Source organism: Mesoplodon mirus (genome assembly GCF_964341445.2).
Source record: "Mesoplodon mirus genome assembly, chromosome: X".
Taxonomy (NCBI): domain Eukaryota; kingdom Metazoa; phylum Chordata; class Mammalia; order Artiodactyla; family Ziphiidae; genus Mesoplodon; species Mesoplodon mirus.
The window spans coordinates 58,763,439-58,778,466 of NC_138981.1; the positions used below are offsets into that span (position 1 = coordinate 58,763,439).

Consider the following 15,028-nt stretch of genomic DNA (forward strand, 5'->3'; position numbering starts at 1 on the left):
CAGTGAAGGGGGAACTCCTTGGAAAAGTGGTCCAGCTGAAAAGGGAAAAGGCTGGGCACAAGCACCTGGCTATCAGAAGGAGGCCCTTTCTGGAGAAGGGGTCCCGTGAGGGCAAGGGGACACAGGGTTGAAAAGGGGCTTTGCCTGGGGAAGGGTAGCCTGGCTAAGGAGGCTGTCAACAGGGTCTCAGGTCGGGGAACAGGCCCTGGCTGGGTGAGGGGCCTGCGAGCAGAAGGGTCCTGCATGGGGAATAACACAGGCTGGGGTTGAGGCCTGCCTGGGGAGGGGAGGCTGGCAGCATAGGACGGTAAAGAGGCTGGGCTGTGGCCCAGGGTGGGAAAACTTCCAGGCAAGTGGCTAGAGGCTGGAGAGTTGGACACAGGCTGGTAAGATGGCTGGTTTAGAAAGGGGGCCAATGCCAAGAAGGAGGCATAGGCTGAGGAAGAGGCTCTGGCTGGGGAAAGGGGCCTGGCCGGGCAAGGGGGCATAGGCTGGGGAAGGAAAAGCAAGTTGGGTCAGGGAGCCTGGGCACGGGCTGGCGGGGGTGGGTGGGTGGGTAAGAAGCTGGGGCAGGGGCCGAGGCAGGGGCCTGGGTAGGGTTACTGCAAAAGAGGATACTGGCTGGGAATGTGACTCCGCTGGGGCGAGGGTCTAGGTGGGTATAGGGGAAGCCTGCCTAGGAGGGGAAGGGAACCAGGCTGGGGAGGTAGCCTTGGCCAGGGAAGGGGGCATAGGTAGCTGGGGAGGCACGTATAAACGGACAAAGAGAGCCCGGCTGAGAAGAGGGCCTGGCTGGCTTGGAAGCACAGGCAGGTTAAGGGCTTCTGATGGGGGATGGGCTTATCTGCTGGGGCAGGGTGCATAATGTGGGGAAATGGGACTACCTGGGGAAGGGGGCCTGGCTCCAAGGGGGTATAGACTGAGGAGCAGGGTTAGGGAAGTGAGGAAGAGGGAATAGGCTGGTGACAAGGACCAGGGGCCTGGTTGGTATAGGGTATGAATTGGTATAAGGTGAAAAGGGGATTCCTGGCTTTTGCATGGGGAAGGGCTAGGGAGTGGCACCTGGCTAGGGGAGGAGGCACTCGCTAGGGAAGTTATCTGCACATAAAGTTGGGAGGGGCTGGATGCAGAGGGGGCACTGTTGTGAAGGCAGGGTGCACTGGCCAAGGAAGGGGGCATGGCCGCGGAAGAGGGCATAGGTTGGTGAAGAGGGCACTGCCTGGATAATGTGGGCCTTGCTGGGAGTGGGGGGAGGGCCTGGTGCTGCCCACGGAATTCTGCCCAGCAGAAGGCAGCAAACAAACCAGCAGAGTCCCATTTTACAGGCTTCTTTCTCCCTAAATACAAGAGAAATAACTATTTCTGTCTAGGGAACCCTTAAGATCTCACTGGGCCTGTCCCAGCTTCCTCCACTGGGTCTGCCTTCAGCTGGAAGGATGGGGAAGAGTAAACCCAGGCCAGATTCCAACCAGGCCCAGAGCACAAGCCAAGAAGGGGCCTTCGCTGTGGGATCTGGCAGGACATGAGGGATTTGCAGTCTGTTCCATTTTGTAACAGTGACCACAGTCACTGAGGACAGTTGACTGTTCTGGGCAATTGTGTGTGCAAAAGCCATGGGGTACTGTTCCCAAAGGGGTTCAATTCCAGAAGCAGCTTTCATTCATTTACTTACCATTCTTCATTTACTCCTCATGATCATGCACTTTTGCCTTAGCAGCCAAAGACAAGGACACCTATCTGGATTTGAAGCCCAGCTCATATACCCGCTTCCTAGCTTTGTGACTTGGATTAAGTCATCTAATCTTTCTGGGCTTCAGTTACCTCATCAGTAACATGGGACAGTTAATGCCCGTCTTAGAGGTATCTCTTGGGATGTTAGGTACATTAAATGAAAATATGTATAAAATGTGCAATAAATGTATCATTACCTAGGGGCCTAACACTATAACACTATCAGCTGTGGCAGCAACCACCCCTTCACTCTGTCTACAGTAATTTTGGAGCCACTTGGCCTCTTCCCGCAGGTCCTACAGTGGAAGCCAAAACTTCTTGGGCTGCAGCGTGAAAGCAAATCCCACTGGGGCTTACCAGAGTGTCCTCTTGGGGACAGGGGGGCCTGTGTGCGGGGACTCCTCAGGCCAGTCAGTATCTTCCTTCCTTCCACCCTTTTTCTACACACACACATAGACATGCGTATTTAAAAAAACCAAACTGGTATCATTCTATTTGAACTACTTTTTTTTTTTTTAACTTAACAATACATTATAAGCATTTCCTTCTCTCCTTAGTCTTCAATACGATGATTTGAATGCCTGCATTCTAGCCTGTGAATGTGCCACAATTTATTTGTCCTATTCTATTGCTGGACATTTAGATTGCTTTCAGTTTCTCACTGCGACAAATATGCGACTGTAATATCCTTGTAGCTGAGTCTTTGTCTATATTTCTGATTATTCCCCTTTGATAAGATTTCTAGAAGTGATCTAGGTCCAAAGGAGAGGCTTTTAATGCATACTGGTAAATTGCCCTCCAGAAAGAGTGAGCCAATGTACACTCGCAGGGTGTGAGAGTGTTATTTTCCCATATAGTTGCAAACACTGAAAATTATCATCTTTGCTCATTTGTTAGGTGAAAGATGCTGTATTAGTTGACCCTTTGTTGATTACTAGTAAGGTAGAATATTCCTCTAAGTATTTGTTAGCATGTCTATTTCATTCATGCTGGAACAAATAATTCTTAATTTATTGCCTGTTCCTGACATTTGCTTAATTTTTTATGGGTAAGTTTGTCTTCTTCTTACGGATTTTTAATAGGTCCTTCCACTTTTCATTCGGATATTTTTTAAAAACAGTTTTTCCCGTACATTATTAGGCTCTCAGTGTTGTTTCTGACTTTTTGCGTGTGCTCAAGTTTAAAATTGTAATGGGGTCTATCTATCGATCTTTTTCTTTATGGTTTCTGTCTTGGTATCTTGCTTAGAAAGGGCTTCCCCATCCCGAGGTTGGATCAATATTCGTATATACTTTCAAGTTTTTTATGCTTTCTCTTTATATTTAACACTATTTAACATATCCACCTGGAAATTACTTGGGTGGAAGACAAGGACATAAATTGATTTTCTCCAATTATGGTAATTAACCAGTTAGCCCAACACCACTTACTGAATAATCCACCATTTCACCACTGATTTCAAGTGCCACCTTCCACATATATGACATTCTTATGAGAGGGTAAATCTCGTTTCAGCCAGTCACACAGAATAACTGCATTCCAGTGACCTCCATGTGAAACTGCCAGCTGTCCATTCATCCATTCACTCCATATTTACTGAAGAGAATGGTGATAAACAGTAGAGGTAGAGAGATAAAGATCCAGTCCCAGCGCTCACCATCTAGTAGAAATGGCAGATGGGAAAATAGACAGAAATAAACAGAAGGCAGCATGACCAGTGCTGTGATGAAAGGAAGCACAGAGGAAGGACACTTCATCAGACCTGGGGTGGCAGGGAGGCTTAGGAGGAGCTCGCAGAGGACACAGCCAGAGCAAAGGCAGGAGTGAAAGAACAGGGTGTCAGGACTTCCCTGGTGGCCCAGAGGTTGGGACTTTGCCTTCCAATGCAGGGGGTGAGGGTTCGATCCCTGGTCGGGAAGCTGGGATCCCACGTGCCTTGAGGCCAACAAACCAAAACACAAAAGGGAAGCAGTGTTGTAACAAATTCAATAAAGACTTTAAAAAAAAATGGTCCACATTAAAAAAAAAAAAAAAAAAAAGAACATGGTGTGTCCGTGTTCAGTGGAGCTGGAGGATAGAGGTGACAGGTGAGGGAGCTGTGGGAAAGAAGCTGCAGAGGGAGGCTGGCATGGTCTCCCAGCTTTAGTAACCATCGGTTTTACTCATAATATTACAAATTAAATAAATACACATTGAATGAGATACCATTTTTCATCAGTCAGATTAGCAAAGAAGTCAAGTTTGATAATATGCTGTGTTGATGGGAGAATGCAGAAACAGGCATTCTCAAACATACTGTTTCCCTTGTACATGACTAAAGAATATATTTTAAATGATACTATTGGTTGCTTTTGAGGAGGGGGACCAAGTTGCTGGGGGAAAAGGATGGGACGGAGCTTTGCACTGTGTGATCTCTTAAATGGCTGATATTTTGAACTATATGAGTTAATCAATAAATCTAAACCTAACTAACTCGCTAAATAAAACGCACATAGCTTTTGAACTGGCAGTCCATATCCAGGGACCTATACTACAGGTATACGTATTATACGGCAGTATATTTCAAGGCTATTCATTAGAGTGTTGTTTGTGCAAGTAAAACTCTAGATACAACCTAAATATCCTCAGTGAGGACTAGCTGAGTAAATTTTGGATCATCCATATGAATTGTTTCCTCTAGGGAGAGGGAAAGAAATGGGTGGGTGGGAGGAGGAAGGTGTTGAGCTTTTTCCTTTTAAACTATGTCCTTCGATAGAGTTGGATTTTTTTATTGCAAGGCTATATATCTCCTCATTCTCTCTCCTGCCAGCCCCTGGCAACCAACATTCTACTCTCTGTCTCTCAATTTGACTACTCTATGTACCTCATATAAGTGGAATCATACAATATTTGTCCTTTTGTGACTGGCTTATTTCACATAGCATAATGTCTTCAAGGTTCATCCACGTTGTAGCAGGTGTCAGAATTTCCTTTTTAAAGCTGACTAATAGTCCATCGTGTGTATATACCACATTTTGTTTATCCATTATATCATTGAATTTTTAAGTAGAAAGTTGTATCTATGTATCATCTAAAACCTAGAAAAAAATGATTTCAAAACACTATTTCCTTTCTTCCTCTTCCTCTGGGATAATTTAAATATCATAGGAATTATCTGCTCCTTGAAAGTTTGAAACAGTCCATTCACTTGTGAAACTGCGCCTGGGCCTTTCTTTGAAGTGAGACTCTGACAGTCAGGTAGAGTCCTTGGAAGAAAAGCTATGCTGTGTAAAACAACCATAATTTATCTAAAATAGATAGGGACAAAAATTAGACAAAACAGTCAGGAGGTAAAGAGTAAATGTGAAATTTTTCTTATCTCTCAGAGGGTGAATCAAAGATACCATTTCAGTTTTGAAGTTGAAAAATTGAGAATTGTAGGCTTAAGCGTGGGGCTTACCGTCATAAAAATAACCACCAGTAGAACTAAAAGCGAATTGCCTATGCTCCCATTTAGAAGATTAAAAAAAAAAGAATAAAGGAAAGAGAAAACCTAGCCCTTGGAGCAACAGATAGAAAACAAGGGAAACAGAAATAGTGAACTGGCCTTTTGTCATGGGGTCGGGGAGGGCGTGGGAGGAGCCAGGTAGCTTCTGCCTTTTTTTCCTGGCGTCTTCATTTTTACTTTGGTTTAAATTATTTTGCATATGGAGATACCAAGGTTGTGCTCTGCGTCTGTGGCCTGTTCCTACTTGGAAAAAGAAGACATCTTCTTATCTCATTTTGATTCTGTTTTATTTCGGTGGGTATCTCCTAGGGGGATTATGCATATGCTCATTAACTCAGCCATCAAGTCCCAACTTGACTTTGAATAGGAAAGATGTGCCCCTTAAATATGTTTACTGCTCCTGAATTAATCTTGCCAAAACAGTGTGTTAACCATTGACCTAGATGATCTCTGTAGGCCCTTCCAGCTCCCTCTGTGCCTGTCTTGGTTTCTCTGTCTCTCTATCTCTCTGTCTCTGTCTCTGTCTCTCTCCTTCACGCACACACACACACACACTCACACAAATCTAGGAACTGTCTCTGAACATTGTGTATGACCCCACAACACTACATGGCAGAAACAATAGGGAAGCAGTCTTGGTTTGGCGTAAGAAAGAAATGTTTTGATAATCAGAGCTATTCAAAGATATGAAAAACCATCTCACAAGGTGGTGAGTTCTCTGTTATTGGAGATGTGTAAGCCCAGGCTGGATAGCCACCACCTCAGAGGTTTTCAGGCCATTCAAGCGTCTAATGGGGATTTAGAAGAAATTTGAAAACAAAAGAGGTTTCTTTTACTTAGAGGTGGGGAGTGAGCCAGAAGAGAACCACAGAAGCCCCTGGGCATGGGGAAGGCCTGGGCCGGGAGCTGGGGGAGCACTAAAGGAGATTTGCCAGGCCTCTTTTACTCAGTTGAGTCCTCTTTCTAGGACCACAGAAATGTTCATCCCTCCCCCAGGGATGGCCCTGATGAGTCTTGAGTTTGGAAACACAACAGTATTGTGGAGCTGCAGGAATAGCCTAAGGTGGAGACACCGCAACTGCAATGTTGACTCCAGCCCTTGTTCCTAAGTGCAAAACTACCGGTTGAGCGGGCTTGCAGAGTTGCCCAAGGGACCTGTTCTAATGAATAGCCTAGAAACACTGGAATACATTCTCAAGTGTGTAAATAGTGCTTCTGACATATTTGAGGGGGCTTGAAAACAGTTTAAGTATCCTAATCAGTTCAACCAAATACACTGAGTATCTCTACTAGCAGGCACTGCTGGCTGGGTAGGGGCCCCAAAATAATTAAGACTGAGTTTGTGCTCTCCATGGCAGCCTCACGGCCTCGGAGATGAGAAGCACACAAATCCAAGTGACTGCCAACCCAAGGCCCAGCCTTAAGTGCTGTGGTCCAGTTAAGAAGATGAGGAAGTGAAGTGGGAATGCTCTGGGCCAGCTTGGAGTAGGGAGGAAGAGGGAACGGGAAGCTCGGAAAGTTCATCTCAGATTTAGGGGGGAAGCCCTCAAGGGAAGAGCATCCCAGGCTGTGAGGTCCCCAGGAGGCAAACACCAGAGGTGGCAGTGGGCGAGACACGAGTAAAGAAGGGTTGTTCGCATCTCCAGCGTCTGTTTCCCTCCATTGCCACAAAAGCCTCCAATCTCCTTTTTGGGGGTGCGAACCCCTGTCACCCTCTTGGGGTGACAGCGGTTCACCTCCAGGACCCTCCCCTTTCAGGTCTGCCAATCAAAGCACCGATTCTTCCGGGCCACAGTGATTGGCTCAAGGTGAATCTATGGCTTGGGCCTGCCCAATCAGAGTGAAGCCCATGAGCACACGCGCTCTGTTGCTCCTTTGAGCCTGTGAGAAACAAAATCCGGAGCCCCTGCCGTCTTGCATCTGTGGGAGCTGGCGGGGGAGGGACTGCATTGACCAGGGTGGCCGAGGTGAAGCCACCAAGGTTCATCACCAAATTGAGTCACCTCCTAGGAAGAGGCTAATAAGGCTTTCCTGGAATTGGAGGTGAGTTCACAGTTCTTGCAAAATCACGTCAGAATTTTGTTTGAAACAAAAGCGGAAGGAAATGGGGAGCGGCAGCGGTGTTTTCCCATGTCCACGAAGCCGCTTTATCTGGGCTTCTCAGCTACCTTGAAACCAAGAACGGGCTACTCGGGGTATTCTAGCCCCTGGGGAGTGGGCTCTCTAAGGAGTAAGTGAGAACTCGGGGGCCTGTGGCAGTCTGATGTGAATGAGTGTTTGTCCATTCCCAGGAATGCAAGCATCCCTGAGGGGTCCTGGGAGTAACCGGGTTCTGATCCCAGTCATGAGTTTCTGATCATGAGCTGCCTTCCCGTAGGGCCCAGATTCAGTGACCAGCCACATCCGAGAAGAGAGAATATTTCTGCCACTTGCTCCATCCTTTGTGGAAAAAAATCTTCTGTACTCAGGAGTTAGAATGTTACCCTAGGGGCAGTAGAATCCGTTAAAAGTTTGTTTTTCAGAAGGAATGAGACATCAGAGCTATGCTTTAGAGATAAGGAATCTTAGGGGAAAGGATGGATTGCAAGGAGAGAGATTGGAGGCAAGAGGCTGATTTGAGAGGCTGTCTTTTCATCCATGACAGACGACGCTGACGTGGCCTGGGGCTGTGGCGGCAGGGAGAGAACAGGGGACCAAAGTGATGGACACTGGGAGTAGAATTAACATTTGTTTTAGGAGGAGGGTAAAGACAAAGACAGGATCAGAGGTGATTCCCTGGTTTGTGGCTGGAGTATCTCAGGAAAAGGTCCACTGAGATAGGCCCTTAAAAATCCCTTCAATTACCAATCAAGTAGAGTGTCCCCAGTTTCACGTATACAACCTTTGTACACTAAAGCTTTTTGTACCTCTGAGCCAAACTGAAAGGAGCATATGAGTGAGCACAGACTATCTTAGAAAGGATACACAAGAAACTCCAAGGAGTCCAGCTCAGCAGCTGAGAATAGGATGTAAAAGCACTGATTATTCAAAATATAAATAGAGTTTAAAATTTTAAGTATATAATCAAATTTTAAGAATAAAAGCAGTACGGGATTTCCCGGGTGGTCCAGTGGTCAGGACTCCACGCTTTCACTGCCAAGGGCCCGAGTTCAATCCCTGGTCAGGGAACTAAGATCCCACAAGCCGCATGGCACAGCCAAATAAATAAATAAATAAAAGCAGTAGCAAGACAAGAGTGTGTCACCCATCAGTACTGTCACCAAGCTCAGATTTTTTCAGTTGATAATAATAAGACAGGAGCTTCAGCAGGACAATGCAGGGAGGGCTCTACACCCTTCCTCCTGTAGTTCTCTAGTAGGTAACTATTTGACCACAGTTCACAGCCTGTCTCTTTGTCATACACACATCCCACTGCTTTCAAGGAAAGCAAATAATCCTCAGAGACGGTAAAGTCTAAATTCCACATCTTTTGGTTAAAATGGTAAATTGTATTTATTTTACTATAATAAGAATCATATTATATATACATATGTATACATATACATTTATACAGTAATATACATACAGATATACATACATGCATATATAAATGAAACACTAAAAAGCTACAAGCCAAATGTCAGCAGTGAATTGTGAAGTCTGAATTGTGAGATTATGAGATTTTTACTTTCTTTTTTTTGTTTTTGGCTTTGTAGGGTCTTTGTTGCTGCACGAGGCTTTCTCTAATTGCCCTGAGCGGGGGCTACTCTTTGTTGCAGTGTGCGGGCTTCTCATTGCGGTGGCTTCTCTTGTTGTGGAGCACGGGCTCTAGGCGCGTGAGCTTCAGTAGTTGTGGCACACGGGCTTAGTTGCTCCGAGGCATGTGGGATCTTCCTGGACCAGGGCTTGAACCTGTGTCCACTGCATTGGCAGGTGGATTCTTAACCAGTGCACCACCAGGGAAGCCCGAACACATTACTTTTTCAGGGAAAAATAAGTGTGTTTCTTTAAATCCACTTGAGTTTGCTTGAACAGGCTCTTTGCTTTGGCCAAGGAGGAGGCAGGCCCTAGGGGCAGATGCACGTGTGTTCCACCGCAGGAATTTCTCCTCTCCAGGCCTGCCCTCCACCTTTACAAGGCGATTTCAGGCTTGCAGAGCTCATGAGGAGTCTCTCGCTCACACGTGGGCATTGTCGGAGGGCACGTACAAGGTCTCTTTGAATCTCATAGATGAATTTACAGCCGTTTCATGAGGGATTCCTCCCGATGGCCCCAGAAGCTATGTTGGGACTGTTCTGCCTGACTTACAGCCAAGAGTCATGTCAAGGCTGCGTGTGGCAGCAGCACAGTGCGGTGGGAAACGTGACACAGACGAGTCAGCCGTGGAATTCTGCAGTGTGACCATCAGCCCAACACTCCCCCTCTCTGGCCCTTCCTTCCTTCATTGCTAAGATGAGGGGATCATTAATTCCATTAAAAGCAGTATAATTTTTTCCTGAAATCGGACCCACAATGGATTTTGAGTTTTGCATCATTTGCAAAGCAGTTTCTGTTTCTTTCTTCTGCTTCTACTGATGCAGAGACCTGAGGCCCACTACAATGCCTTGTCTAAAAGCAGAACCACTAAACCTTGGTGACACAAAGAAATTGCCGCAGAAACTTTGAAATTTAAGAACTTTCTGTTTTGCTTTGTTGTTTGTTGTTTTGACTTTTTACTTTGAGCCAGGTCAAATTTTTAGCCTTGATGTATTTCCCTCACTGATCTTTGAAGAGAGAAGGGAGGTCCCCAGAGGCCAAGGTGGGGAGGGCGATAGGCAGACAGGATGGCAGGGAGCACCGCTTAGAGTTCTGTTAACAAACAAAATTCACCTGAGTGAATTTGAAGATCAATTGGCTTTATTCAGCAATTCACAAATGGGACAGCATCCCATCCACCAAGTAGTGAGGAGCTCCAAGGAACTGTACAAAACGGAAGGTTTTGAAAGGCAGAGAAGGGGTGGGACAAAGAAGTCATCAACAAAATAAGGGGTTATTTCAGACAGAGGTCACCTTCCTTTTGGGGAAGGCAGGGGTCTATGTGGCAGACTACCTCACTAGTGCTGGCCAGGAAATTCCAGACTGACTGGTTAAAGTCACTTTCATGGGATGGGCTAAAACTGCAATTTGGTTACGTATTAAGTCTTGGTTTACTGATGTGGGGCATAGCACACGTGACTTCATTTTGGGTCTGTTGTTTCTTTGTTTAACAGTTCTATTTGAGTAGAATAGGCATGGCAAGAATAAACACAAAATGTTAACAGAGGGCTTCCCCGGTGGCGCAGTGGTTGAGAGTCTGCCTGCCGATGCAGGGGACACGGGTTCGTGCCCCGGTCCGAGAAGATCCCACATGCCGCGGAGCGGCTGGGCCCGTGAGCCATGGCCGCTGAGCCTGCGCGTCCGGAGCCTGTGCTCCGCAACGGGAGAGGCCACAGCGGTGAGAGGCCCGTGTACCGCAAAAAAAAAAAAAAAAAAAAAAAATGTTCACAGGGGTTTTCTCCCAGGAGAATTATGGAATTTAATTTCTCCAGATTATTGACAGTGAGCATATATTACAGTTTTATTTTATATTGTATTTCAATAAAAACCAATCAGTGTAAAGATTCCTAGATACTGTGAGACTCATTAAAATCATTTTGTAGTATTCTTTTCTGCAAACAAAAGACCTTTTTAAATTAAGAAAAACATCATTTAAAATTGCAAATGCTTTTCTTTTTTTAATGAAAAAACAATTAGCCATGACTTTTTTCCAGTGAATAAAAATTTCCCTAACAGGCTTGCTCTAAATGTTAAATTTTAAAAATTTCAGTATGGTAGTGCTACCTCCATACACAATAGCTAGCCTGATTAAAAGTTAAAGTCTTTCTTAAAACACAGAAAATCATTATAATGAATAATTCAAGTTAAAAAAATTTTAATTCAGTGTTTTCCTAAAAGTAGCTTCATATTTTAAGTACTCATTAGAAAAACGAAGCTGCAAAGTAATTTGTAAAATGAGACCACTACACATCTATCAGAATGACTAAAAATAAAAAATGATGACGACACCAAATGCTGGTGAGGATGCAGAGAAACCTGATTGCGCATACACTGCTGGTGAGAACGCACAATGGTACAACCACTCTGGAAAATAGCTTCTTCACAAACTAAACATACACTTATAATATGACCCAGAAATTGCACTCCTGGGCATTTTTTTCCCAGAGAAATGAAGCCTTGTGCTCACACAAAACACCTGTATATGGATGTTTATAGCAGGGGTTGTAACAACCCCAAACTGGAAACAGCCCAGATGTCCTTCAACAGGTGAATGGTTAAGTGAACTACAGTACATCCATATCATGGAATCCTAGTTAGCACTAAAAACGACTGAAGTTTTGATATATGTAAAAACTTGGACAAATGTCCACTTTCCTCATTTGTAACAGGGAGGAGGTTGTCTCAAGAGCCTTCCTGTTTGGGAATTCACGATACAGATGAGCAGAGTGGGGCAGGATGAGAGCATGTTTGAAAGAGCTTAGGGATTTTATTTTACTTTATTTTATTTTTTAGAACTTTTAGAGATTCAAAATAATCAGAAGGAAGTGGCTTGATGAAGGCCAACTGTCATGCTTCATGGGAGCCCATTTTGGAAGCTGGGAACCCAGGAGAAGGGGAGTTTAGGGTAGGTGCATTCTGTTGGCACAAGACGAAGTCTGCTCAGCTGTAGTGAACTTTAAGGTTGTTGCTTTCTCACACTGAGATGGGACAGGGTGGATTTGAGGCCTAAACTGAAAGGATTCTGTGTTCCCAGGAACATAAGGAAATATCTTGTTCTGATACACAAAATTAAGGGTTCATCAGTCAAGGCAACTAAAGAACTGGAGAGAGCCACATTGCCTCCTGAACACTGGGAGCAATGGGAAGTCCGGTGTCAAGGGCACATTCATCTGGTGTAACAGTATTTGTCATGTGATTCTCAAGCACGACCAGTGTCTGCACTGTGTTCAGGCTAGGAAGTGAAGTACGCAGTTCAGAGCCCACGAAAATCTCCACAAGCTCAGTTGCTGCACATGATGCACCAAGGCGGGATTTTACATCCGGGACAGGAACCCCGCTAAAACCGGAAGCACCCCTTGCTACGGGGTCTACTGGGGGCATACGTAGTGTCTCCCAACAGCCAATCCTAGTGCCAGGAGTGTTTAGGAGGCGTAGCCGTGGAGAGACAGTGGCCAATGGCAGAGAGGGCCGTTAATAGAGTGAGGGCAGCCGCGGGTGAGGGGAAGAGAGTACAGCCGCCACAGGAGGCTGAGGAGCTCTAGCCGGTTGGGTGGTTAGACTGTTGACGCGAACTGTAGCGGTACTTCAGCCACCAAACTTCGATTCTCGCCTGCCCTTAAACATCATGGGAGATGCACAGAGTGAGCATCAGCGGATGTTACGACGCCACAAGCGCGAGAAGGCAGAGCTGCAGGCCCACATTCAGGGCATGAAGAGCTCGGTCCCCAAGAGGGACGAGAAGAGAAGAAAGCAGTTGCTCCTCGATGTGGCCCGCCTCGAGGCCGAGATGGAGCAGAAGCAGCAGCAGGAGCTGCAGAAGTTCCAGGAGAGTTTCCCTGATAACAGCAACCTCGATTCAGTCACTGAAGATCTGGGCAAGCTGGATCTCGAGGACAAGCCTCCTCACCTCTCGAGGGCACAGAGAAGGCGCGAAAGAAAGGTGGCCCTCGAGAGAGAAAGGCAGGAGAGGATGGCCAAGGCTGAGATGGAGCATCTGGCCAGCTTCCGCCATGACGAGGAAAGGAAGCTCGACGGCATCCTGTGGGCCAGGAATCTGGAGATGAAGGCTATCCCGGCCGACGGCCACTGCATGTACCGCGCCATCCAAGACCAGCTGGTGTTCTCCGTGACCGTGGAGAGCCTGCGGAGGCGCACCGCCGAGTACATGCGGAAGCATGTCGAGGACTTCCTGCCCTTCTACAGCGACCCCGAAACCGGCGACGCCTGCAGCCGCGACGACTTCTTGAGCTACTGCGACGACATCGTGCTCAGCACGTCGTGTGGAGGCCAGCTCGAGCTGAGGGCCCTGTCGCACGTCCTGCAGACCCCCATCGAGGTGATCCAGGCCAACTCGCCCGCCGTCGTCTACGGAGAGGAGTACACCAAGAAGCCGCTCACCCTGGTCTACAAGAGCTCCTCCACCTGCGGGGAGCACTACAACTCGGTGAAGCCGCTCGACACCGGCTCCGTCAGGTGCCTGGCCTGCCGTCTCTTGTAGGCCCGCTGCCGCCATCGCCGTGGCGGCTGCCGTTGGAGCCGAAGCTGCCGCCGCCGCGTCTCCTCAGCAGGCTCCGCTTTTTTCCTTCGGTTTTCTCAGGGTTTTGTTGATTCATTTTACTCAGAGTTCACCCCCTCTCTCCACCCCCGCCCCCCCTTCTTCCTCCCTCGCTCTTCTATCCTCCTCGATCGTCCCTGGGTTGCTTCTTTCACGGGGTTAGGGGAACCGGAGGCCGGTGACCAGGAAGACATCTGCACCGTCCTACCCTAGCGGAGTGACTATGCCAAGTTCCCACCTTTCTTGCTCCGCGGCATGTGGGGTTGGGTCTTCCCCGACCAGGGCTGGAACCCGTGTCCCCAGGATTCTTAACCACTGAGCCACCAGGGAAGCCCTAGTATTTTGTTTTGTTTTTTCATAAAACCTTGTATGGTTGCAAATTAATGACAGTTGTTTAGATGTTTTCTGAATTCTAAATAATGTTTGTTAACTTTAGAAGTTAAATGTAAGCGTTAAATGTAGAAAGTAGATTTACCGAAACTGATAGGCTAGATAAGGCTTGCTCTAAGATGTGAAAGATCTCAATTTAATTTCCTTTATTAAATATAAGAAAGGACATGACTTTATTCAAGTAGTTGATTCATTTCATTATATCTGCAACTGATGTGAAGTAAGAAGAGACAAACTGATAGGTAGTTTAACTGACTGTGAGGGGTGACATCAACTAGTAAGTTTCCTTTATTCTCAGACATAAAAGGGTATAACGCTGTTCAAGCACTTGGTCCACTTTGTTCTATCTACAACTGGTATGAGTGTGAAAGATCTGAACTTAGTCGTTTTCCTTAATTCTTAGAGATAAAAAGTATTTAAAGAGAGATTTTAAAAAGTATTAAAGTCGTTGATTCATTTTGTTATATCTGCAACTGCTATGAAGCACAAAAAATGAGCAATATACTTTTGTTGATATTTGAGACTTGTTGATATCTTGAATTTGCCAAAAAAAAGTAAAAGTGAAATGATTTGCAGTAAACAATTTAAAAAAATTTAACCTTTAGGTCCTGTACTTCAGTGAGATTACTTACATTCATTTAAAAATTCTTTGTACACACCAAATGTTCTAAACTAAAACATACGAAGGGGAAAAGGCGAACAGTAGTTTGTTTAAAGAATAAAAGCAGTTTAAAAAAATACCTGGTTTTCTATTTTTGTATAGCTGACTGAGTTCATATAGTTTGTATCCCAGGATCGACTTCAGCAAAGGAATCCTGGAGGGTTAGGGAGCAGGAGGGAAGGGGGAGGACACAGTGACAGATGAGGCTTTTGGAAGGAGGAATGGGCCTGCAGTCCTGATGGTGGTCTGGAGTGGAATATCTCCCAGGGAAGGATATAGGGAGGAACAAGATAGTTGAAGCTATCCTGAGTTGATGTTTCACTCAGTGAAAACATCATGAAATGGCTCCAGTTAAGGATGTTCTCATTGCTATGCATGACAAAGTACTTGCACTTTCAAAAACTTGCCAGTCCAGGGCTAGTTGCAGGAG

General features: G+C 46.0%; 1 protein-coding gene across 1 annotated transcript; it reads left to right on the forward strand.

The window, feature by feature from the left end:
* Window positions 1–12,610: 12,610 nt before the first annotated feature.
* Window positions 12,611–13,877, forward strand: LOC309796592 (OTU domain-containing protein 6A-like). Its single transcript, XM_082609825.1, has one exon. The coding sequence runs from the start codon at window positions 12,618–12,620 to the stop codon at window positions 13,488–13,490; it is 873 nt and encodes a 290-aa protein (XP_082465951.1). The 5' UTR covers window positions 12,611–12,617; the 3' UTR covers window positions 13,491–13,877.
* Window positions 13,878–15,028: the final 1,151 nt, after the last annotated feature.

Coding starts and splice junctions, on each gene's coding strand:
- LOC309796592 (XM_082609825.1), top strand. CDS start 12,618: ATGGGAGATGCACAGAGTGAGCATCAGCGGATGTTACGACGCCACAAG.